Here is a 26,092-nt window from a genome sequence, read left to right as displayed (position 1 = left end):
TTTGCCAATTAAGAAGTAGCTATTTGCCAATTAAGAATAAATCTGTATGGGTGGAACTGACTTGAGCTGAGAACTCCTCCAAGTCACGTACCTGCAGGAAGCAGAGAAATTTAATTCAGAAATAACAGCCTTTGCAGCAGACTTAGAGAACTTCCTCAAATACTATCCATAATGGATATAAAGGCATAATTTAACAATGACATTGGGTTCAAATCCCTTCTTTGTCCAGTACAACAGACTTCCTTTGGCAAGTTCCTTGGCCACTCTTATCATGAGATCTGATGTGCAAAATGCAGAACTACAGTGCAAATAAAATCAGTTAAAGACTATGAGGAGCTTACATGATGTAAAATTCGTAACCCTACAAGTTTTGATGACTAAGTGCTGAAAAACTTCAGTGTCCTCAAAGCTTGTTACTTTGACTTTAAAAAAAATCCTGAAAGTTTAACAAACACTTTTATCACATACTAAAGCCTTTGAAATATAAAAAAAAAGGACAAACAACGGGTTTTATTTTCATGACAAAAATCTATTAAAAAAACCAAACCCACATATTTACAATATGTATCATTTTAGATGCTGCATTTATGCAAAACCAAATTGTGCTTTTGTATCTTTACAGAACAGTGCAGGGACCACAAGGAAATTCCTATACTAGTCCAGTTTATAAATTGTTTGAATGCTGCCTGATCTATCTATTTACCTGAAAAAAAAAGGTGCAACCACAAAAAAAAAAAAAAAAAAAGATAACACCTACTGTTCCATCTTCTCAACTAAAATTCAAAAGTTCTACAAGAAGTCTATAAGATCTGTCCTCTAAATCTGACATTGAAGAACAGCTTCAAAAATTTTAAAATAGCGCTACGTTTCACAGCCAGCTAATTTTTCAAATATGGAAGCACATATGAATACAAGCAGACAAAGTCTCCTGAATGTACTCTCAGTAAACTCACCAAGACCAAGGGCTGGGTCCTTCACTTTGGCCACAACAACCCCATTCATCACTGCAGGCTGGGGGAAGGGTGGTTGGAAAATGGCCCAGAGGAAAAGGGCCTGGGGGTGCTGATCAACAGTGGCTGAACATGAGCCAGTGTGTGCCCAGTGGCATCACTGCTTGGATCAAGAATATTGTGGCCAGTTGAACCTGGGAAGGGGTCATTCCCCTGTACTTGGTGAGGTCGCACCTCAAGTCCTGTGTTCAGTTCTGGGCCCCTCACTACAAAGGACACTGAGGTGCTGGAGCGTGTCCAGAGAAGGGCAATGGAGCTGGTGAAGGGTCCAGAGCACAAGCCCTGTGAGGAGCAGCTGAGGAAGCTGGGATTGTTTAGCCCGGAGGAAAGAAAGCTCAGGGAAGATCATATTGCTCTCTACAACTACCTAATAGGAGGGTGTAGCCAGGTGGGGGTCAATCTCTTCTCCCAGTCAACTGGCAGAAGAATGAGAAGACAAAGTCTCGTGCTGCACCAGGGGAGGTTCAGGTTGGATATCAGGAGGACTTTCTCCAAGGAAAGGGCTGTCAAACATTGGAATGAGCTGCCTAGGGAGGTGGTTAAAGAAACCTTCCCTGGAGGTAAAAAAGCTTTCAAAAATAGTGGCTCATCTACAGAATGCACATTCAAATCTCATGTCTGTACACCAAAGTGACTTACCTCTAAGTAACTCAGTGAATGCTAAAAACTGCTTTTGTACATGACTATAATAGTGGCTATAGAGTGTTTTAACATAGCTTTTAACCATGTATTCTGAAACATCTAAACACACATAGCCTGAAGAAAAGATTCCGTTTTTTATTTTGCATCAGTGACACAGCATTAGATTACTAACTGCAAGACTATTATATAATTGTACGTAATAATCCAAATAATTTTAAATAATGTAACAACAAAAATAAATTTTAAATGTTCCCTTTTTAATTTTTTGAACTTATACCAACATTAACCAGTTGATCCTAGGAGGAGTATGTACTATCATTTCCAAGAGACTTTATGCAATTTTTCCCAGCTCACAAATGCTACAGCTAGATTTTGCTCTCTGCTACATATTTTAACATCTACCCTTACCTGATGATTACACAAGGGGTAAAAAAAAGAAAAATGAAAACAGAAGAATCTTAAAATCCCTTCTTTAGTGCACATAAAGACAAATCATACTTCAGCAGAAGATTACTAGCAAGAAGGCTCTATCTAGTAGCTGTATCTAGTAAGATACAAAGGCTCAGAGGTCATAAATTGTCTCTATAACATGTTTTTCTTCCAGGTTTATCCCTTACTGATCACCCACACTTCAGTTAGTAAATCAGGAACCTATTGATTATTCACTGGCTCTGACTGACCCAGTGGTAAAAGTGTCATTTCAAGAGGCTGGTGCACTTTACAGGCACCATAAATCTGCAGGGAATCTCCAGGTAGTAAGTACCTTGGGAGAGAGAAGAGCAGAAGATTGCATTCAGGGATGCTAGTCCTCATTAAGGCCTGGACAGAAAGGATGTCTGAGGTATAACTTATGAAATATGGAGATTTTTGGTAGATAGCACACTTTTCAATGTAAATTTCTAATCACTAGCTTGCATGAAGGTCTACATCAGTGAAGTAACAGAATTCATGCATCTCAGTTTAAAAGCGGACTCCTATAGACTGCTACAAACACCACCACTAGGAAAATCAAGTCATGGATATGCACAGCACCCACCATAGCAGTGATAGGCTGAACTATAAGACATGAAAATATCACAAATTGCAATGATGAATTAATTCTCCTTCCAAAGCTGAATTTTAACAACTCTTCTGAACAATTAAAAATTACTCTAAAGCAGACTAGAACAGTAAAGGCTGACAGAAAATGCATATTTGTGCATTGTCACAGCCTTCTGTGAAGAAGTTTGAGACCAGAATTTTGTGAGATGAAAGATTTGGGCCTAAATCTACAAAGTAAAACAGAAGTTACACTGTCCTTACTAGTCTTCACTCTCTTCTGCTAGGCATCCATGCTTTCTTCAATTCTGCATAAACAGTAATGAAAAAATAATTCCCTGGTTTCTTTTGGACTATGACAGATTTATCATAAGAAAAAAACAAAGTTGCAGTGCTTAGTCACAGATGGATCTGCCAGGTGACCAGAGACTAACATGAAAATGTAGTTTACAATCTAGAGATAACAGAAATTCTAACGCTGGAAGAGAAAAAGGAGAACACACTTAGAGAAACAAATCAGGATCAAAAATGTGGCTGTTTTGTTGGCTGCAATATATTCAACTCACACAGCAGTCACTGCCAGGAGTTAGTGAATGAAAAATTACACATATATAGGAAAAATGGCTTTCAACAATATGAAAAGTCTATAGTGTCTTTTTGACAGTGATAATATTTTTTGTAATGACAAACTAAAGGAATTATTCAGGAAATACTTTTTGTCTTTTGTTTTTAACATAGCACTTATGGTACTCAAATCTGCATGCAGATTATGCTGGAGAAAAAACAGGCTTTGTTATGCAGAAAGATTAAATTCATGGTAGTCTCTAATGTGTCAGAAGTAATGCTTCCTTTCATTTTTTTTCCACATACTTATTCTATGACTTTATTTACATGATTTTTAATGATCAGTGCTTGCATACACAGGATTCCCATCTCACTTCTGCAGTTTGAGATGACCATGCGTGGGAGCTTGTCACTATTTCACATCTACCACAGTATTTCAACAGAAAATTAGGATTGGCAATATAATCTGTGGGAGACAATACAGAGCAGAAGCAGATACCATAGCACAAAGAATCTTACAAGACAGCATCAGGACCCTGAAAACTTCACCATCTGTGAAATCTAAATTGTAGCATGAAATCCACTCTTTGAAACTTCAGGATAAAAACCAGCTCAATCTTGCTACAAAGGTCTCTGAAAAGGCCATACAGCGGTAAATATCACAACCTGCGGCCTTCTTGCAGGCAAGAGGCACACTGCAGACTTGGGGGTGTATGCCTCTCACTGTCATCTCACATCATCCAGCTTGTCTGCTTACACTCTTTATTCTAACCCTATCCTCAGAAGAAGCAAGGCATTATACAGTGAGAGGCAGTCATTAGTCTACTACTAGAAAAACAAGGGATGTTATTATCCTCATGTTAAAGTGAATGTTAATAGAGACTGCCTTTTAACAAAGATACTGCTACTAAATCTCCACACAACCCAGCTGTTGCTGTTGTGATGCTTTATTCAGAGCAAACACAAGCCAAATGAAAGGCTCTTTCTCTAAGCCCTGAGGTGTTACCTGAGGCTGTTGATGGTGGCTTCACAAAATTAATAGTAAAAGCAGACTTCTTCCTCCTCTTTGACTACAGAGCCAGCTGGGCACCAGTCTAATCTGCACATAACATGTGTAAATCAATACAAGTCACTCATCCTATCTGCATGCAAACCTCCCACATGCACAAGTGGTTCTTGCTATCACATCCCAGTGTAGATATTCCTGATGCACAGCAGTCTCCTATGCCCTGCAGAGCCTCATGGGAAGGCTTCTAGAGCACATTTGCAGATTCCAAAATCTCTAATAGGTCAACTTACTTCTTCAATCATCCAAATATCATAGATCTTCAACAGCAGCAGTCTGTTCCCCAAGTAAGCATTATAATGATGTGGCAATTTCATTCCTAAAAGTCTGCATGTGGCAAATGCAAGTGAATGCATTTTCTTCTTGTTTTCCATGTAAGCACTCTAAGCAGAGATGTGATCCCATATATTATATTCCCTATTTTCACACTGAATCACACTGTAACTGTGCCAGAAAGACTCCTACTGTTTGCCAGATCTGCTGAGTACATAGATTTGAAATAGCAAATAAAACAAAAAAATTCTGAAGCCAAGGGGAATTTATTTTTCACTCCAGAGAATTAGGATTCATCCAAATGGGAATATTAGGCCCCAGTCAACTGCATGTGACACTAGGTTGATAGCTGCTGTTCATTGCATGCCTGTCAGAAGAATTCAGTTATATTCCCAACTGCAATATTAGCCAGGCTTTAGCAAAGGAAGACATGAAAATCCTCCAGCTAAATGGAAAATGAGTAAAAAAACAGGGAGAAGGGTTGCCTAGAATGAACTGGATACTGTTTTGCTCAAGTGGGAAAAGTACGAAATTGTGGACATCTGTTCACTCTGGCTGCCTCAGAAAAGGCCTGACCTTGCAGGCAATCCCTGTATTTCCACATGCTCAGGGGTAAGAAGCAGAAATATCAAGATCTCTGGGTACACATACAGAAGTGACAGAACAATATTTGTTTTCACAAGAGTATTTCTAGAGCCAGAACTAGAATTTGAGACATTCAAGTCTGTTCAATTTAACAGCACCACTAAATCCAGAGTATGGAGCCACGGGCAGTAAATGAGGAGATCACGCATGCCTTTACATCTTTATCCCATGTTCCAGGCAAGATGACAGACTTGCTTCTAAATCAAATTAAACTCTAGATTTACAGTTAGTATTAACAGAGTATATGCAAAGCATTTCTTTATATGTGCTGTTCAAAGGTCTAATACAATTCTTCAAGTCTCCACCTTCAACATCTGCCTGCCATCCAAGGTCCACTTTTCCTATGACCTCCAGTGGGAACATTTAATTGCTTTTTTTCACTCATAATCCTATTTTCAAGGCTAGGCAAATAATAAATGGCATTAGGGACAATTTATCTTCTACCTTTCTCTCTTATTCTGCCTGCTATTCAAATTAAAGGGAACATCGGTTCTAGGCTCTTCTGAAACTCTTATCCTGCCTCAAAGGAATAGCATTCCATCAACCAACAACCTACAATATCTTCTCAGCTACAGAATATTGAATAACCAACATCTAATAAAATATTCAGCTTCAGCCTATACAAAATCCTCTTAAGTAGAAGAAGCTCAACAACAAAATTCTGCTCAGACCGCTCCTCCCAGAGAGGGAAACGAGCAGAGGGGAAAGAGGGAAGGATCCCTTGAGTTGCCTGTGTAAGTCTCTACTTGCTTGCTTTTAGCAGTCTGCATCATGAAGTCGAAACCTTAACAGACAAGACATGATTAGCAAACGTTTTGTGCTCTTAAAGGAGAGTAATTATAGGCATGTGAAAAAAGAAGAGATCCCTGAGGTACTCTTCCTTGCATGCCTCCCGAGAGGCAGCCGGGCCATTAAAAATTCCATGATGAAGAGGAAAAACAGTCTGGGAACAGCCAGGAGGCAATACAGCAAATTAATATACCAGCCATCCCTTGGGAAGACTGCAAGAAAGCAGAAAACTCTCCTTGCTTCACAAAATAAAATTATACCACTAATGATAACAGTCACCACACACACAAAACTGCTTCTAATGATGGGTGTGAAATTCCCAGTGCTGTGCATACACTTTGAATGAAAGCTCTTCTCATCACAGACATAAATCAAGATAGGTAGTGTATGATTTATACTGCCTTTCAAATAAGACTTCCCAAGGAACCTTCCACATGGGCTTGTCAGTGTCAAGGAGGAGGTTCCTTCACAATCCACAGCTGCACTCAGTATTCTGGCCTTCAGCTCTGCTTAAAGAAAAATACTGGGTTACCAGTCTTCCAGATAAACTGCACCAAAATCTACTAGTGAGACAAAGAAAACAGCTCCATAGCAGAGAAAAGACTCCATTCTAAATATACTCCACTGGACACACTCTGTCATAGCAAAAACCAAGCAGTGAAAGGAGATTTTGCATGGCACAGCAGGCATCAGGTTGAAGAGACTGGATGGCCACAACATCAAGACCATTTCTTTTCCAATATGTTTCATATTATTTGAGAGAATTTGCTTCCCACACACACGCACATCCCATTCTAACAAGTTTCAGAGCAGAATTTCTCCAGGATGAGGTGTAAGCTGTTAGAAGCTTCCTGAAGAACAAACTACTGAAATTGATCCCAAACATGGCAAAAGCAGATGTTAACTGGGGCAATAGCTTACTAGAGCTTAGAGAGATCAGCTGAACCTCCTGTAAGAAATTGGACTACTAACATGTATGTTTGGCATGTAAAGCTAAAGAAGAACTACTATTAAGATGTTTCTCTGAAGGAACAATCTCCTTCTGTGCCCTTAGCAGCATCTTTACATAAAGGAAGTTCCTTGTACCAAAGCGTTCAATCCTTGCCACATACGTGGGGCCACAAAACACATTCATTCTTTTCACATTTCTTTCTCCTATAAAGGTTCTTGAGTACATCTCACACTAAAATAGGAACTACTTTCTCAAATTCCAGGCATTTAAAAACATGATTGCATCTGGGATGGCACAATTTCTCTGTCAACTCAGTAACAATTCATCAGTGATTATGTTTGTCAGGACACCAGCCATCTGTTCATTAAAGGAGGGAACCAAGCATATATATTAACGGGTTACCTAGGCTATACACTCAGAAAAACCTAGCAAACACAATCCCTCAAGGTTTAGAAATCCCTTAAAAAGAGCTTGGCTTTGGAAAGGGCCTTCACTGACCATCACAGAGGTAGAAATTTTGCCCAGTTTGAATTTGCAAGCAGGATTTGTCCAGCTCACCTTTCTGAAAGACAAACTTCTATAAAGCACCAATTAAAACACTGGAGACAAAAGAAAGGCTATCCTAGCTGAAAATTAAGAGACCATTCAATCTTCTTGCTTCCCAGGCAGAAAACATCCCCAGAGTGGGGCAAAAGCACAGAAAGGAATCAATTTGCTGATGCACAATCTTCTGAATTCCTTTCATTCTCATCCAGTTGAACATTTAAGAGCTGATTTCTTCCTCCCTCCCCTTTTCCAGCTTTAACATGCTGGCTACAGCAGCATGAGGTCATGGTGCGACATCGCAGAATTCCCTGCAGAAGCCAGTGGAAGAGAGGCTTTGCTGGGTGGGTGCCAAGCTTCTGTTCAGACACATACAACCTTAGTACATTTTTCATGCTCTATTTGCTAATTAACAAGGGAAAGAAAGCCATGAAGCTGAAAGTCCAGACATTTCTTTCAGATTGGGCCCCTGGTACAAGTACATAAGCAGAATTGTGTCCAAAGCAAGGCCTTCTCTACTTGCACAGGAAAAAGAGCTCAAGGGCACCTTACCTTTAGACAGTCACCTGCAGCACAAAACCAGGAGTCACCTCTAAGGCCAACACTTGAATTTAATTTAAGATTAGTCAGCAGAAGGTGCCTGAACAGTATATTAACCCAAACCATGCAGACTCAAATAATCTGGCCAAACCAGATCTAAATTTCAGCTATTCCTACAGAGAGGTATCAAGCTTTAGAGGTCACCTCAGGTGAGTTCTTAATCTGCTCAGAGGGTCTATTTTAGACACCTAAGATAGCAAAATGCTTCAGCATGTCACCTACACCAGTTTGTCAGCATTTTCCCTCTCATCTTGTTCCAATTTTAATAGTGGGCAATGATACTATGTCCATTTGTACCTATATAACAGACTTACAGCAACTCATTGCACATTTCAAAAGACATTGCAGTTATTTCTAAAGGAACAGTATGTTCTGCCTGTCTGTCATACACTGTTTCATATACTGTAAGCACTTGGTTCATTGAAATTCTCAAGTAAAGTGCATTGCTACATTTTGTGCTAAGTTTGGACCTGGACTTCCCAGGGAAAAGTGTATTAAGTTAAAGGTCCATTCCTGTTCAGATCACACAGTACTACCGAAGACGTCCAGGAGAGGGAAGTGAGACAACCCCAAGAAAGCAGAGTAAGGGAGTTACCTGGCAGTGCAGTGTGCTGGTGAGCATCTTCGGTGGGAAGCATCAGCAAGCACATCCAGAGAGTAGAGAGGAGATAATGGATTGAACTGGAAAGTCAAGAGATTTTATTTAAGCAAAGCATTAAAAGAAATAAGTGTCCAGATAAAGCTCCTCAGATCTGTTCTGTTCACAAAGTATAAGGAGACTTTCAGCTGTCCACATAGTAGAAGGAGACCTTTCTGGCACCTCAACAGGTAAGACTAGATGAGAACAGACTCACAGTTCAGACAAAAGGCTAGCACAAAGAGTGAAACAGCAAATCTCATAACCACCTTCTCACAACAGACAGCCTCAGCACACTCCTCTTCCAGCTTGCATTATTAAAAATGCTGGTTGATTAAGAGCATAAGTGCTCTATTGCTGCACACCGTGAGAAAAAAAATCTGCTTCTCTTTCAGACAGCCTCTTGTCTGCCTTCACATTGCAGAGAAAAAAGTCACTGTTATGAATTGTGCAAGCACAGAGCAGTTCCTGTATCCCCAGGGGTTGTGTGTATCACTGAAACAGACCTCTAGAAGACTCAGGTCCACCAGGTTAAGCTCACAATGAGCACCCAATTCATTCCATGGCAAGTGAGTTGCTCGTTCACTCTCCTCCAACCTCACAAGCTGTTTTTGTAAACTGCTTAAAACAAATTTTTGAAACAATGCATGGTCAGGCTACTCTAAGCTACTCCATTAGACATACACTAGACAAACCTTGAGGGCATCAAACCTGTGCAGGACAGCTTGTACAAAATGCAGTGGTCAGGATTTTTAATGGTCAGGACAGAAATGGAATAATCTGGTCAATCAATGCATGGAACAAACTTTACTCAACATGTAAACAGAAGCTTTAGACTGGTAGTCTCTCTGAGGTACCTGCTTTATATTTCCATTTACTATTTCCTCTTTATTTATAATTCACACCTCAAGCACAAAATTAATTTCCATCTGCTTTGAAAAGTGCTACACCAATCTCCAGAACAGTTTTCTTGTATTACTAGCATTACTGATGCATTTTTAATTAAGGAAAAAGGAACAATCCACACCTATAGCTGGACTCCTCATACAAGCTGTCTGCAACTTCAGAACTCAGTACTAGGCCTTTACCCCCCACCTTCCTGAGAAAGAAGATGAACCACAAAGCTGCTGCTAACAGGGAGCTCCTCCTGAAGTGGGACTGCTTGTTTACTGTCAGCAACACTGCAACTGCACAGCAGGGAGAATCACCAGGAACCCTCTGTTACTGGAATGGCTCATTCAAGTTCATTTAAGAAAAACAAAAGTTACTTTTGGTCATTTTAAAACTTATGTAGTTACTCTTATCTTTAGATAAGAGTATAATTACAACAATATGAAAGCAATCTGTAAAACGTTCTCACTAATGGAAAACATGCAATTGCACAAAGGTTTGAAAATTATTTCTTGCCATATATGCATTTTTAGTCACCTGAAAGGGAAAAAAATCAGTCCTACCGCTCACCAACCATAAAACAACTCATATAGGAATAGAAAGGAGTGTGCATGGCCAAGAGCACTGCTACAATATGACTGCTCAAATGGAAGAATGTTTTTTTTGCTCTTTGTTATCAAGAACCTGAGCTTTTATATCTTAAAAGTAAAAAAAAATCTCCTACCACTGAAGCTGAGAAAGACTTACTGGAGAATATCAAAGTGCACACACAAGAGTTTCAGTTACAAGAATGCCTATTTTTCTTGCTTATCACCTCTTACATTTTCCTGCTATTTAACTACATTTTACAGCTATTTAACTACAAAATTTAAGCTCACCATTTTTTCCCTTCTCTGTGGACGAGACTCTCAGGTAGAAGCCTGAGCCAAACAAGACAAAACAAAGCATTTAAAAAGAGAATAAGGTTCCAATTCTTATGGAATTTTGAGAGGCCTAAGCTCCTCCTGTCAAGAGGCATCTTCCCTCCCACTCACTGCCAGAAAGGATGGCAAACACTAACCTGAAACAGGGAGATAATTAAAAGTATAAACTGGGCTATTCAGTTTAAATAGTCAATACAACGCCCAGGAAATGGGTTGTGTTCAAAGTCCAAAAAGTTAACAAAATGAGAAGGGACAGGACTGCCTTACCTCAAGTACACAGGCCACAGTGTGTGAGAAATCAGAAGCCAGCACTGTGTCCTTCCTAGAGAGAAGGGAACCAAGAAAATAAAGGAAAAGCAGAGTGTCCTTACCTGGTTGCGGTCTCTCTTCCCCATGGATGGTAACCAAAAACTGGAAGGAGGCAGAGTTTCAAGGACAGGTGGGCACAATGCCAAGGAATGAACATGGAGGGGAAAAGGGATTTGGGAGGGTTTGGGATAAGAAAAGAAGGGGAAAGGAAGAACAAAGATGGAGAGAGAAGGAAAAAGATTAAACATCATCAGGAGTCATATTAAAAACAATGAATTTCATATCCAAGGAAGAAAATAAGGTATTAACAGCTGGTGAAGGCTGGACCCACTGCACTACAGTCAAGACGTGCCATCCTTACCTACCCATTCCCCAGAACAGCATTAGGGAGATGCTAAAGGATAAACACCAAGACTATTTCCACCGCTGACTACAATTTAAATGCACTAATTGTGGAAGGAGACATAACACCAAAGAAAGAAGAAGTAATTTCACAGCTGCCTTGTCAGCATCATTTCTGCAGTCTGGGTATGCACCCATAGTACAGCTCCACAAAGAAGCATTTAAAAAAATGAACACATGGGGCTCAGTCTTCTCTTAATGTCCAAAAGATCCGCAATTACTGCAATGGCACACTATAAGGGAGGATAAAAAAAAAAGCTGACTGTAAAAACGAGCATTTGAGTAGCATCCACACACTGGGGCAGCCTTATATAAACATATACATATAACAAAGGGGAAGTCAGCAATTACAAGTAAGAAAACAGAGCAACTATCAGTAGAATACTGTCTCCCATTCCACAGGTTATGCTTAATTGTCCACCCAGCTCTTCATGTTCTTCACCCCCTGAAAGGGAAGAGGATCCTGTAGCTCTTCTTCCCTTCCCAAAGTTCTATACAACAACAGTTAAGAGCCTTACTCTTTCTGGCGTGGATCACTAACAATGTGACTTAGCCTCTCGGTGCCCAGAGTGCTCATGGAGGTCTCCTGAAACACAAAGACAGGCAAAAGGTTGCAAACCCTCACACAGTGAGCAGAAAATAGCTTGCTGCTGCCAGCAAAAACAGATATTACTCCCCTGGGTCACATCCTTTCCTTACCAGCCCACTCTCAGCTAAACATGTTTACTCCTTCCTTTTAGAACTTCACCTGAGATGATTTAACTAATTAGAATAGCAGAAAATAATTCAATTTTATTTATGAGACTTGTTTTTTCATTTTTAGTGAAGATATTTGCTTGCAGAGAGGCACACCACAAACTGAACTAGAGCAAAGTATGCAGCAAAAGGATGCATGAGAGTGGGGGAGACGGCTGGGAAATGCTTCTTTCCATGTTACTGGGGTCAGTTGGGCTAGAAACAGGCTGAGATAGGACACTACAACATTCTATTAACAGTGGACATTCACCAACCAGCAATTAATAAATTAAGGAGTAAAAGCAGAATGCTTTTACCATTTCTGAAAACAGCAGTTCAGCAGCAGGACCTCCAGCAACGGAAGAAAGGCAGGTCCTAGGAGAAAGGACTTGCTGTGGGAGCTTGTTGCTTCCTGCAAGATGCAGCGCTGTGTATATGCTCGACGCTGGCATACACGTACATGCACAGCCTGAAGCACCAGCTGTTCACATCTGCATAGCAACTGCCTCCAAGAAAGAAGTATGCTTTTCAGCAAGGGGCTGAAGATGAGGGCAAAAGTCGTCCCCAGGTAAGGTTTGTTTGTGCCAGGTATATAGGCAAAACACACTCAAAGTTTGGGGGCAGCTGTAGCAGCAGGGGTGAAAGATGGGCTATTTGCTACAGCAGGAAAATTATTAACTTAAAGTGCTATAATGTTTAAATTTACAGTTTATTACTGTGTAAATTACAAGCTGTACTTTTGGTAATTAGCAGCTCGCTGCCGGGGAGCTCTGAATGAAACTCATTATTTATGATTACAATTTCGAGAGAGATGGGGAAGGGGGAGCAGTGACCTCCATTGCAAATGACAAAGATCCCTTTAAGGTGATGAAGATGAATTAAACAAGTAAATATTATCCTTCTCATTTGGATCATTAGAGGTGTGCCGCCAGGCCCAGTCACTTGCAGGTGGCCTCGGGAACCCTGCGTAAAGTCAGTTTCTTGCCAGCTGAGGATTCAGATTTTGAATGCCGGTTACAATTAAGCAAGGTGAGTGGAAGAAAGAAGGGGCAGACAAGGATCTTTCAAGTATGACTGAACAGAAGGCAGCTGTCGCACCCATCTAGACTCCAGGCCCCCCTAACACACCTTGTTAGCAGACTACAGCAGCCAGCTCAGAACTTATGCCAATGTTCTCAAAAGCACAGAGCACACCACAATAAAAAGAAAAGCCAAACACAGCCAACACCTTCCTTTTCAGAACCATCTTTTATAACAAACAGCAGTGCTCAATATTCCATGATGCAGACCCAACCAGGTGTACCCCTCTCTTTTAGACAGACATCCGCAAAGTAGGCAGACATCTGCAAAGTATTGTTTGTTCTATTAGAAGAAGGACTGATATGTTGTTTGGTGTATGCCCTAGTATATTAAAACTACTCAACAGCTTTGGGCAGCTTTGTCTGCATTTACTGCATATACCTTTTTACTCTCCTCTCTTCCCACTAAAATGCAACTGCTGAAACCACCTTCCTTTGCTGCCATTCATATCAGTCTTCTTCCCTATATAAAATTTGGCCTTCCTTCACGTTTGAGGCACCTCTCTGCCCTTGTAGTCTCAGATGAGCATGCACAAGTCTCATACCATCATCATTTTCCCCTACATTCTGTCTAAATCTTCTTGATATTTATGCTCCCTGACATTTTTCTTCAGGCCTCCTCTCATACCGCTTTCAGTGTTGATCAGCTGCCTTTGCCACTCCAAATGTGCCTTAAAATCCACTTAGTCACTCAATCATATTCTGACAGTCAAAGCAGTTAAACAAATCAAACAACACATGAAACAAAAAATTTACAGGACCACATTCTGCAGAAAACAATTTACATAGTATCTTAGAATAGTACTTCAGGGCTGACCAGAATTTGAAATACAAAATGATCACCTTTCAAAAGGTCATACCTTGCCAACCAGCCTCCTCCGACCTTTACGGAGGCAACGGGCAGCAGCTCCTGGAAGGCGATTCAGGCGAGCATGAAATCCTGAAAACCAAATGCAGAAAAATTGAGCAATGAACATAGAAGATTCTTCCTGACAAAGCCACCAGGAAAACTCCTTAGTTCAGTAATCAAATCAGATCCTCTGTCTCTTGTTTTTCAGTTTTGAAGATGTAGATATGCCAATTTATTCACAAATCAAATAAAGTCCTTACATTTAAGAAAAGGAAGACTGCCAATGGGCAGCTGGTACAACTATTTCAGTAAACTCGCCAATTGTGCAGCTTTTTCTTAACTGGATTTAAAAAAAAAAAAAAAAATCAGATCACCAATACCAGCTTAAATGCAACACCTACGAAAAGAATCTACTCTTGCCATCACATCACAAGTTCTCAAATACAATTCCTTTGGACCTCACCTCTCTGAGCTGGCTGTGAGGGCAAAAGGAAGGTGGAAACAGAGAGCTTGTCCAGGCCTGAGTCAATCCTCTCCACTTCAGATCGGTGATCCGCTCCCCACTTGGGAAGAAGGTTCGAGACAGTGAATCCTGGAACACACTCTCCTTCATAAAACCAATCACTTTGCTCATCATCTCCTAAAGAAACAGGATGGAATTAGCCACAAATAACATCAAGTGCCCTGGGACAGTTCCTCAAAATACTACGAGTAGGCATATCTGAATGTGAAACAGTTGAAGTCTCATTAAGAATTCATTCTTGGAGAGCCTTATATTTGTATTCTGCTTCAATGATCCTCAGTAACTACGGGGCCTCACTAAACACTTCAAACTATCCAACTCATCAGTCTCCAAAACTTCCCTATAGAACAAAGCCTCTTTATAGACCTGCCTAGGGCAGGTTTAGCACTCTGTACCAACTGCATCTCATCAACCTTAGTTCAATGTTGTGTGATGTCTTATGCAGAACTCTTTCTCTGAAGTAATTACTGCAACACTGGTAGAGGCCAATCATTTGGCACATGCTATAGGCTGTCACAGGAGAAATTTCACAAGAGAAGACCAGGCTCACAGAGTAAGCAAAAGAAACATACTGATGAGAAAGACCCCTAGTCTCCTAAGACAGCAGCTAAGACAAAAACACGTAATTATCAGAAATGGTCACTCTGAGTGTAAGTACTAACCATGCTGTGAGTTGCTCTCAATCAACTTCTTAGAATCTCTAAGAACTACAAACCCTTTGGAAAACTAAGGCAGCAGCAACAGAAGTCATGACCGAAGTCTCCATGGAGCCGGGCTGCTGTAGTTAATGCCGTTGCAATCTAAAACTGAACTGCATCAGACACTGTTCATAGCAAATGTGGCCAGAAATTCCCTGAGACCAGTAGCACATGAGCAGCGTATGAAAAAAAAGCAGAAGGAGAGCAAAGAACCTGACACATGTAGCATTTCAGTGGCCCAACTCACAAATAGTCCCATGTAATTCCTATGTCCTTCATCTTGCCTTAAAAAGCTAACACACCTACCTTAGGGAAAATTCTCATTTGCCTACCACTAAGCCTCAACTCAAGCACCCCCACTAACTCTCCTCTCCTCACTGACTTACATTATTCCTGACCGAAGTCCATTACGCCTACTCACACATCTGGCTGGGAAAAAAAAAGTAAAAAAGAAAGAAAAAAAAAAAAAGAATACAAGAAAGTAAAAAAAACTCATCCTAATAAGAATGCTGCAATCTTGCACATAACAGAAGAAGCAACACACAAAACCAACCCTGATCAGCAACAGGGAGGACAGCCAGAACACTTTATCCCAAAGATCTGACATTGTTTTTTCTGCCATGCACCAAGTTGACCTACCAGTTTTATCTTAAAGTATAAAAATCCCATCTCCACTTCACAGCAAATTAAAACTAAGTAATGTTGAATAGTTCTCCTAAGAGATCTTAATTTGTGCAAAACTACTCCTAGAAATTTGGGCATAGTGCCCTGTCTACCTCAAACCACTGTTTCCACAAGACAAACTTTAACCATCAGCATCATATGCTAATATTCAGTCATTTTTACTGTGAGAGATCCCAATGCATGTAACAAATATAAAAATAAAAAACCCACCTTACAATCAAATGATGAACTAGAATCATTCTCTGCTCATAGAAGTGCGCTGGTATGTGCAGTTGAAAAGATGATTTATTTAATTAGCAACAGCACAAATTTTACATGATGCAACTTCAAAATAAGGAGGGAAAAACCCTGCATTTATTTAAGAATGCTGCCAGATTAGGTTTCCCATTATTCAGCCTGTAATTGTGCTGGAAAACTATTTATAAGGTGATGATCTGTGACAAAAAAAATTTTGTGCTCTCTCCATCTTACTGACATGGAAAGCTGTTGGTTTTTTATTTACTTTATGACTAAGAATTGTTAAGAAAAAAAAGGAAAAGGAGATATTTTTTATTTAGTCTGAAAGTGCAACAATATTTTTAACTTTTTTAATGTAACTGTAATCTAAAACATCTTGGCCAGAAAGCTATCACAGTATCAACTCTTTGAACAGAGAGAGACCTGATGGCAAAGATGCCAAACCTCTTCTCTTACCTAGACAGGGAAGGCTGTAATTGGACTTTATTAATTCATCTAGGTCATATTTCTACATGTTCCTGTATATTGAGCACCCTACTTCCAGCAGCAGCCAAAAGTTAATGTCTACAACAGGGTACAAAATCAGGGCAAGTATATAGGGCAAGCATATAGACAAGTATATATATACACTATCCAGTCTCCATCAATCTTGTCTCAGGTGATGAAGTAAAACACTTCAGTCACCACTCTGCTTTGTCATCTAATATACAAGTGCTCACTAATTTCAGCTCCCCCTGAACAATTATCAACAAAAAGAGAGGGCAAAAGATTCTACTTTTCTCTTGCCTTTGAAGAACCAGAGTCTAGAAACAGTTATTTTTCAGCAACAGTTAAAGCTGGTATTTGAAATCCCTACTCTTAAGCAAAGTATTATACTCCCCTAAGAACACAGACTGGTCCTACAGCCTAAAATACCATCAGAAACCACATAAGCATGTTTGCTATCATTGTGTTGCTTCACACAGGTACCCGGGCCATTAACAAGCTAGTGGAAGCAGTATATCCTATTGAGCGACTGGTGCTACTTCCTTTAGCACTCATATATTCCCAGAGGAGACCTCATCCAAATCTTAGCTTGTGAAATGTGACAGAATCAGAGTGCACAGAATTGCAGGTCTCTAGGGTCACATTCCACGTGCTCCAAAAGTAATAGTCCTCAATGCCAGTGCTTCTACTACAACCTATTTCACACTGCTGCCCTATCCCCCATCAACTGAACACTGTGCTGTGATTGATAAATAAAACCAGATTGCACTTCACACTCAAAATTCCTAAGATACTATTTCTACAACAGACATTGAAAATACAACATTCAACTAATGCCCACAAGAGCAAGGAAAGAACACATATTTAAAGAAATGAGAACTATCACATATCACCATCATCTTCTCAGCATAGTCTATTAGGTAACTTGTCAGCATTAAGTAATTTTTTTCCCATCTTCTCTTCCTGCCCATAGAAAAAACAACTAAGATTTCAGGCACTAATGGTATGTAGACAACCATTAAAACACCTACAGAAACAAATCATAAGCTGTGCTTTTTCATTATGAAGAGCTCTCAAATTCCTCTTGCATGTCTGTGCCTTTCCACAACAATAGCTTCTTATATTGCAAATATTATGGATCTGATACACAAAGTATTTCATCAGAGAAAGTGTAGTGTTAAGAAAATCAAACATTTGTAGCCCTCATCTCATTGGTTAACTTCTAGCTGCTCCCTGCCACTGGCTCTGTCTCCCTTCAACCATAGATCTTTCTTTGCACTTGTAAAGAAAGTAAGGAACTCCCTAGCAGCACATGAGGAAAATCACAGGACACCTGTTACCTTGGCGGCCTTCATCATTGGTAAAGAGGCCAGTATCACTGCTGCTGCAAACACTGCTGGTTTCACTGGAACAAAAACAGAGAAAAAAAACATGGTTACAGTTGCAACAGGCACAATACAAAAACCACTCTACTACATCTTACTAGCTTCTCCAAGACCAAAATGTTTTACATGTCTCACAAAAATTGAATTTCAGACACATGACTGGCTCTAGAACATAACTGCTTTCTTTCTGTTAAAACATATCAATGCTGCATCACTTGAAAAAGAGTAGAATCCTGTATCTAGTTTAGTTCTAAGTTATCAAGAAGTAATTAATAAAATGGCATTTGCCTCAGGTACTAGAATTAAGAACCTAACTATGGCATCATGTGGAATACTCACCAAGAAATTAAGTGCAGTTAAAAACACTGTCCTTGGGTCACTTAACTGAAAACCCTCCTAAGTTTTCTATTTCAGATTCCTTTTCCTCAAAAATGTTACACTATCACACAGCCTCCTCCCCCACCAACTTGTATTTTATGTGGAGTAAGAGCAGCTGCAACATTTACAAATCTCCAGCTAAATACCTTAGCACAGCATGACTTGATCCTGCTTGGATCAACCTTGATCAACACAACCTTGTCATAGCATTTTGCATTGCTTTGCATTTCCTGAAGCAGTTAGAGAAGATTTAATTCTTGAACAAAAGAATAGAGCTAGAAATTAAAATGTAGAAAGCTATTAATTGACTGCAAAGCTAGACAAATATTTGTAGCAGAAGTACCTGCTCATGTCAGAGCCAAGCATCTGAAAGCTTTAATGCTGACTGGAACTCATTCCTCGGACACTTCAGGCAGTACTTCCTCTGATTTAGCTGAGAGATACCAGGACAAGCAGAAACTACTTACTGCCTCCTCCCTGAGCACTAAAACCTTAGATGTGAACACCAGGTGTAAGTCAGCACTAGAATCAGTCTCCAATCAGGGAATGCTCTTTGAAAGTATCTTTGGATGCCACTCTTCCAGGGAAACTGGATCATACTAGAGATCATACCAGAAACCCCTGATTTACAAGGCTGAATAATGAGGGACCACAAAATACGTCACTCCAAAGAACTGCAGGCACAGAATAAAACTCTATTTTGAGAGCATATTGTTGGTCTTAGGAAACACACTCTAAAGTATAGTCAAGTCAACTCATCATGCTGGACATCTAAAATTCTGTATCTTCATCAATTTATAAAGGCCATTTATACTTAAAAGATGAACAATCTATACAGCATGCTCACCTTACAGCATGGAAGTTAATATCAAATTCCAAATTAATCCATTACAAAGCCAAGCCATGCATTCATCCTCCCACATATACACCACAGCAATTAAGGCCAAGGACTGAGAACCACGAATTAATTGTTTCATCCCAAGCTCTCCTACCACCTGACTGTATGACCCTGGGCCAATCCCTTAGAGTGCCTGCTTTCCCTTTTGATAGCTTGGATAAACAATCTTCACAAGCTGCAGATGTGAGGACCGAGTGACTGCTTCATAAGGTTTCTAGCATCCTCAGAGGAAAGGTGCCTGAGAAAGGAAAAAGCACTGACAAGCATCCAGGTCATATTAACTCTACTTTATAAGCATCGTGTTGCACTGAGAGCTCTTTAGTTCCTAACAGATAAGCATCACTGCCAGTGCTTTACACGAACAAACTTTTAGGGATTTCACCCTCTTCACTACCCCTTTTACACTGCAGGGCTGAACATGAACCAGACTCCTATGCAGGCCTTTCTGTAGGTCCAGTAAGTACTGATTAATGACCTCCACTTGCAAAGGAGGCTACTTACCTTAACCATGAAATAATGAATGCTATTGATCCGACAAGCTACTGCTATAGAGGGTTATTGATCACCCAATCTTTGGTTAAAATGGTCCTCATTTAGCAATTTCACTGTCGCAAACACCTGAAGCAAAGCATGCTTATAATTAAATAGTTTGGGGGAGTTAAACTGAGAGGTGATGGACAGAGATCTCAGGTTTCCCCCATTTATTCTTTTGCCTGAGCTATTGTTTGTGTCAGGAGGGATATTGATTTTCTATAAAAATAAGAAAACAAGAGGCACCGAGGGGCTGCAGAAGGTCAGGCTGGGCTGGAAAAGGAGGGGAAGCGGAACACTCTGTCTTTGTCACTTGCCTTCCAAGATAGGAATTTTTTTTTTTTTTTTTTTTTTTTTTATGGAGAGACTGGCCTCCAATTCATCAGCTTAGCCAGACTCATGAATGCAACTGCAGACTGTCATCAAAGCAGCTCCCTTCCAAAGGGTAAAGCAATATAACTGCACATTCAGGATGAGCAATGGTCACATTCTCAGGCCAGAACATTGTACTGGTTTTGGCTGGCACAGAGTTAAATTTTTCTCATAGCAGCACTTTGGTTCTATGTTTTGGATTTGTGATCAGTGTTGATAACACAGGGATGTTTTAGTTATTGCTGAGCAGTGCTTACACAGTGCCAAGGCTTTCTCACACTGCCCTGCCAGTGAGCAGACTGGGAGTGCACAAGAAGCTGGGAGGTACACAGGCTGGACAACTGACCCTGGCTGACCACACTGATATCCTACATCATCTAATGTCATGCTTAGCAATAAAAGCTGGGAAAAAGAAGAATGAAGCCAGGGACATTTGGAGTTGTGGTGTTTGTCTTCCCAAATAATGTTACAAATGATGGAGTTCTGCATTCTTGGAGATGGCTGAACACCTGCCTGCTGATAGGAAATAGTGAATTCCTTCTTTTGCTTTGCTTGCACACTGTAGCTTTTGCTTTAAGTAATAAATCAACTTTACCTAAAGCTGAAGAGTTTTTTCACTTTTAGTCTTCCATTTTTCTCCCTCATCCCTGTAGGGGAGTGAGCAGGTGGCTTTATGGAGCTGAGCTGCCTATCCAGGTTAAACCACAACCAATACATCAGCATTAAGCCAGTGAAATCTCACAGCATTGGTGGGTCAGTAGAATCCCAAGTTGAAAAAGTCACTTGAAAAAGTCACAGAGTTTTGGTTCTTGAAAACAGATGAGACCAACTGCATACTTTTTCCCAAGTAAACACACTACTCAAAGTGATTTTTAGACAGCTCTTGTACTATGGTTTGTTCTGCCCTCAAACCAAACCCAGAACATTCTGGAAGCACTCAGTTTAGATCAAAAAGAGAAAAAACTTCAGCACTCAATATATAATTTGCCTTTGTTTTATTATGGCTGCAGGGAATCTCAAAACATTTAGGGACAGAAAGGCATATTACTTCTAACAGTCTTAGCAGCTAATTGTCACCTTTACACAAATGACTGCTTAAACTAAAACTTGTTTCCTTTGTTGTTTCCACAGTTATTTATAGATTAGGCATTGGGTAACGTCATTACCCAATTCAGAACCACCATAATTTCCTTACTGTGTTCCTGCACATCCATCCTTCTCTGAATTTATGTTCATCTCTTGCTGTGTTTGGCAAAAGATTTCATTATATGTACACTTGGATCACAATACTGCAGCTCATCTTCCTCCAGGAAAGGACTGGGCATAGTCCTACAAGCAGACTAGAAAAAAACCCTTTTCCTTGTTAAGAACCCATATCCAAGACTTTTTCAGCAAATGGGAGTTCATCAACTGAATAAACAGGTATTTGACCTGACTTAGGATAGAAAGCCTTGTAGAAAGCAGAGAAAATACAGGATATTTCAGCATTTACAGATTCATTCCTAAACCAAAAAATTGTCAGTGTAGGGGAGGAAAAATGAGATTAAAAAAACACCCATTCTGAATACAGAACTTAGTTTGCCTGAAAACCCACTTCGTTTTGTCACATTACATATTGTTAGAGGAGTGAACAGTAGTGGAACCAGTTCAGTATGAAAGTTTTGTAAATCACCAGATCACCACAGATTGCTTACAAGTCCCACAAGCAGCATCAGTCACCTTTCATCCCATCAGCTTGTGATGACAACCACACCATTTGCTCTCCCAGGCATCCAATTTTCTTCTCCTTTCCTCAGGATATGCCCTTGTCATACATCTGTGAAAAGTACTTCCCTTACTGTACCAGAAAAAACAGCTAGAGCACAGTGGGAGTGAGGCAGACACAGCCAGTTTCACAGCAAAGGGCTACATTTAGAGCAGCAGAGACCAAAGCATGATCCTTCACTGCTGTGAGGGATACTCTGCAGTGAAGAGGGCTGTATATATTACTCCCTCCAACTGTGGCCCTCCCTAGTGAGTCACAGCACAGATCACACATGTGGTGTTGGAGAGGTTAAATATTCCAAGCACTAGCTTTCCAGAGAGAATCCCAAGGATTTGGCAGCAGATGGTAAGTGTCATTTGATGCATATACTTGCACAATAATTAGTCTGAGAGCAAGGGACAACTGAGACAGAACAAAGCCATCTCCCAGCATGGTCCTCAAGTAACAGTCTGGACATAGCTGACATAGCTCTTTATTTACTCTTTCCAAGGCTGGCACAAATAAAGGCTGGATGAAAGCCTGCTGGTTTAAGTTCAAGTCTGACATGATGGAACAGACTCTGACTGGTGTTTAAAAAATCAACTCAAGGAACACTGTCCATCACTGCCACATCTAGTAAGGGTATCTCTCAGTCCATCACCACTGACATGCACTATTCAGGAGCTACTTAGCACACTTCTTTTCCTGGACTACTAGCAAACAGCTCTAAGAAGATAAAACTACTCTAACAACTAGCAACAAAAGGTTTACATCCACAAGTTTCTTGTAAAACCCCATCTCACACCCACTTTTTAGGAACAACAGCCACTCTTAAAAGAAAAAAGTGACCACTCTGCAAGAGTGATATGCTACAAATCACAGTAAAAATTCAATAGTGGTTCCCAGACCACAGTGAGGACTTACTATAACCTAAGATTTTCACAGGGTCCCAGAAAACAGCACTGAGAAGTCTGCAATTCCAGCTATTATCCACAAAGCCATAATAATGAAGTGCCATCTATCCACTCTGACAAACTGCAGGAGCTAGACTGTCACAACACTTAATTGAACCTCAACATATGAACAATCATACTGTATCAAAGAGTTAGACTTTCCAAATCCACTCTTCTCTGATAGCGACTACTACAGTGCTTGAGAAAAGAACATGACAACATGACAAACACAGACTTCTCTGTACGTTCCTGTAGCTTTTAGAAGTCAGCAGCTTAAGGACTTCCTGAGTGGCATCTTTCATCTGGGCTGTAATGTTTAACAGCCCCTGATATGCCTAATGCTCCACATCTCCCTTTTGAACGTATTTAAATTTTGACCTCTAAAATGTCCTGCAGTAGAGCGTTCCAGACCTCATGTTTCATGAAAAAGAATGCTTTTTGTTTGTTTTAAATGTCTCCTCAATGTCTGTTGTTCTTACACAATGATAATTAGAAAATCAGTGATCACATGTGCTTTTTGTATGCCATTCATTAAGAAATTTCCTCCATTTAATTCTCAGCAGCTGCCTCTTTTCTAACCTGAAAAATCTCTTCTGACAGAAGCAGTTTTATGATCCTAAACCTTAGACAGAGAGCATAAAAGTCACAGTTGGAGAAAAAAATTCCCAAGGGCAACACAAATTTAGACCACGACATTTACATGATTTATTTTAATCCCTTGTATGTGATTCTGCCACAAATTCATCAAAGTTCTCCAAAACTGGACACCAAGACATCAGACTCCACTGATGCACAGTGTTTAACCTGTAAGTAACATAAGTTGCCCTCAACTTCTTCATCCTCTCACCACATTCTCCCCATAGCTAGGCTTTAACAATCAGATCAAGAGCAGAAATGTAGAACTGCAAGGAAGGTTAGACTGAGGTTCACACAGCACCTGCACAGAGGGCCAGCAGTAATGATGGGAGATCTGATCTGTAATCTACCACTACTTAAATGCTGAAAATAAGAAACTGAGATCAGCTCGTACCAATCATGCAACACAAGTGCCATTTGGGGGTTTACTCCCAGAACCACTGGCCACAAGCACGTTGCAAGGCCACTGACATTTCAGAGGACTCTTTGTGTAACAGGAGCCAGAAACCTATCAGCTTGCCAACTTCTCAAGGAAGCATTCTGGGTCATCATACAATACTGACAGGAAAGATTCTGAACAAATCTACATTTTAGAAGCAGCTGAGATATTTCTCATCCTCACAAAAAGAGCAGCATTGATTAATTTTAAGAACTTCAAAAAGCAAGGCACAGCATTTACAAGCAGCTGCAAGCAAGGCAGCCATCTGACTAGCACAGGGAAGAAACTGAGATCTCACCATTCCGACATGTTTTCATCTGAACCCTGTTTCTGATCATCGGCTTCACACTCCATCCGCTCCTTCCTTCCCCCGTTGCTGAGAAAGGGCCTGTTCTCTCCTGACTCGCAAAGGCCATGACTGGATGATGTCCAAGGGGCATTCTCTTTCCAGCGTGAAAGACGCTGTTTCTTGGCAGACTTGAACCTGCAGCCCCTCTCATAGTTCCACTCTGACACCCTGAGCTTTTGCTGAAGACTGGCAGCTACCTCTGATGTCACACGTTTGACTTTCCGTCGGCGCCTGAGAGGTCGGCAGGGCGCATTCTCTGTAAAGGAGTCTGACTCATGCCACAAGTGCTGCTTGCTCCTCAGGGTGGCACTAAGAGCTGGATGCCGTTTGACCACTGCCATGTCATCAGAGTCACTGAAATTAGCTGTCAGCACCTCACGGCAATCCTTGACAGCTTCGTCCAAGCTCGACTCTGAGGCCTCGCTGTAGCAGCAGGCATGTTCTGCCTGATGTGTGAAGTCTGACCGTCGCTTACGACCCCTTCTCTTGCGAAGCTGACGCCGCTGCTGCCGTGGGCTTAGCGCCATCTCTTCCCATAGCTCATCCAGTTTGTTCTGCTCTGAAGTCTGCTCTAAAGCGGAGGCCAAATCATGCACCAGTTCATCCATTGGCAATGCCTACTAAAAATGACAATAATTAGCACCAAAGATAAATACTGTTACCAACACATCTCTGGACTGTAGTATGCTATACCCTTTGTAACATTAAAGGAGTTGGACACTTACTTCGAAGTTACCTGGGAGGACCCAATGCAGGACAACTGCCACTTCTTGGCAGGGTTAAATCCTTTCTGCAAGGATTAAATCCCTCTTCTAGTCATGGTGGCACAGATGTCTCTCTACTGCAGCAGTTGGGTTGAGTGCTCTGTATCTGAAAAGGCCTTAAGGTTCATCTTTTGTGTTGAAGCAGCATGCTTAATTACACATCCCAAAGGGTATGGAAGCCGGCAACTAGTTTTTGCTACCGGCATCAGTAAAGCAACAGAGAAGGATCAGCCTGCTTGACAAACAGATTGAGTCTTCCAAAAAGTACACAAGCAGCAAAGCTGGGAGTAAAACACGTAGTTTGCAAGCCAGCACCACTTCAGCTGTAAAGCAAGGCGCACGGGACGCTGGGCTCCTTAGAACAGGGTGTATGAGACCAAGCCCCAACTCCTACTGCCAGAAAATACCACCCCTACACCTCAGGGCTGTCAGCGTGCCAATCCTAAAGTCCTGGCCAAATCCTTCATCTCACAACACCCCTCTCCCTATGCATTCTCTTCCCACCGGGCTCAGAAACACCCGCACCTCCAGCCCGGTGAACTACCCACTGCCGCAGGCCGCCTCCCTTATTCCTCAGCGACCCGGCCGCACTGGCTCCCTTCTCTACGGAGACGCCGCTGCTTCTGCCCGATACTCCCCAGCTTCACCGGGAAAGGCCGGGAAAACTGCCCCCACCGCCCTGGACGCGCAGCCTCCTGCCGGACCTGCCCGCGACCCCGCTCACCGGCCAGTGCCCCGCTCCGCCAGCCCCTCGTCAGCGCCGCTTCCGGCCTCCCCGGGCCACTTCCTCCGCCCGCCCCGCCCGCGGGCGGGGCCGCCGCCGAGCCCGGACGGCCCGGCCGGGCCAGCGCCGCCCCGCCGCCCGGCCCGCCCCCGAGCGCGGCCCGCTGCCGGCGTCCGTGCTCCTCTGTGCGCTGACGCCTGGCTGGTGCCGCCCGTGGAGCCATTGCAGAGCCGTCACCTGCCAGCGGGCGCCCTTGCCTATACGTAACCTTTAGCTGCTTGGTTATCGTATTTTATTTGTAATGGACAGTAAATAAACTTGGTACTCAAACACCTCCGTTTCG

General features: G+C 41.4%; 1 protein-coding gene across 1 annotated transcript in view; it reads right to left on the bottom strand.

Annotated features, from left to right (window-relative positions):
* The window catches only part of GPATCH2L (G-patch domain containing 2 like), a 39,366-nt gene extending 13,592 nt beyond the window's left edge, over positions 1 to 25,774 (bottom strand). Inside the window, exons 1-9 of the mRNA XM_058807398.1 lie at positions 25,750 to 25,774; positions 24,987 to 25,131; positions 24,211 to 24,881; positions 17,917 to 17,981; positions 14,412 to 14,588; positions 13,959 to 14,038; positions 11,803 to 11,870; positions 10,945 to 10,984; positions 8,718 to 8,803 (exon numbers count right to left, since the gene is read on the bottom strand). Coding sequence (XP_058663381.1) covers positions 8,718 to 8,803; positions 10,945 to 10,984; positions 11,803 to 11,870; positions 13,959 to 14,038; positions 14,412 to 14,588; positions 17,917 to 17,981; positions 24,211 to 24,869 — 1,175 coding nt within the window. The 5' untranslated portion in view covers positions 24,870 to 24,881; positions 24,987 to 25,131; positions 25,750 to 25,774. The remainder of the gene's footprint in view (positions 1 to 8,717; positions 8,804 to 10,944; positions 10,985 to 11,802; positions 11,871 to 13,958; positions 14,039 to 14,411; positions 14,589 to 17,916; positions 17,982 to 24,210; positions 24,882 to 24,986; positions 25,132 to 25,749) is intronic.
* Between the last annotated feature and the right edge of the window lie 318 nt (positions 25,775 to 26,092).

Source organism: Ammospiza caudacuta, chromosome 6 (assembly GCF_027887145.1).
Source record: "Ammospiza caudacuta isolate bAmmCau1 chromosome 6, bAmmCau1.pri, whole genome shotgun sequence".
NCBI classification, from domain to species: domain Eukaryota; kingdom Metazoa; phylum Chordata; class Aves; order Passeriformes; family Passerellidae; genus Ammospiza; species Ammospiza caudacuta.
This window is presented reverse-complemented; position numbering and strand designations above follow the sequence as displayed.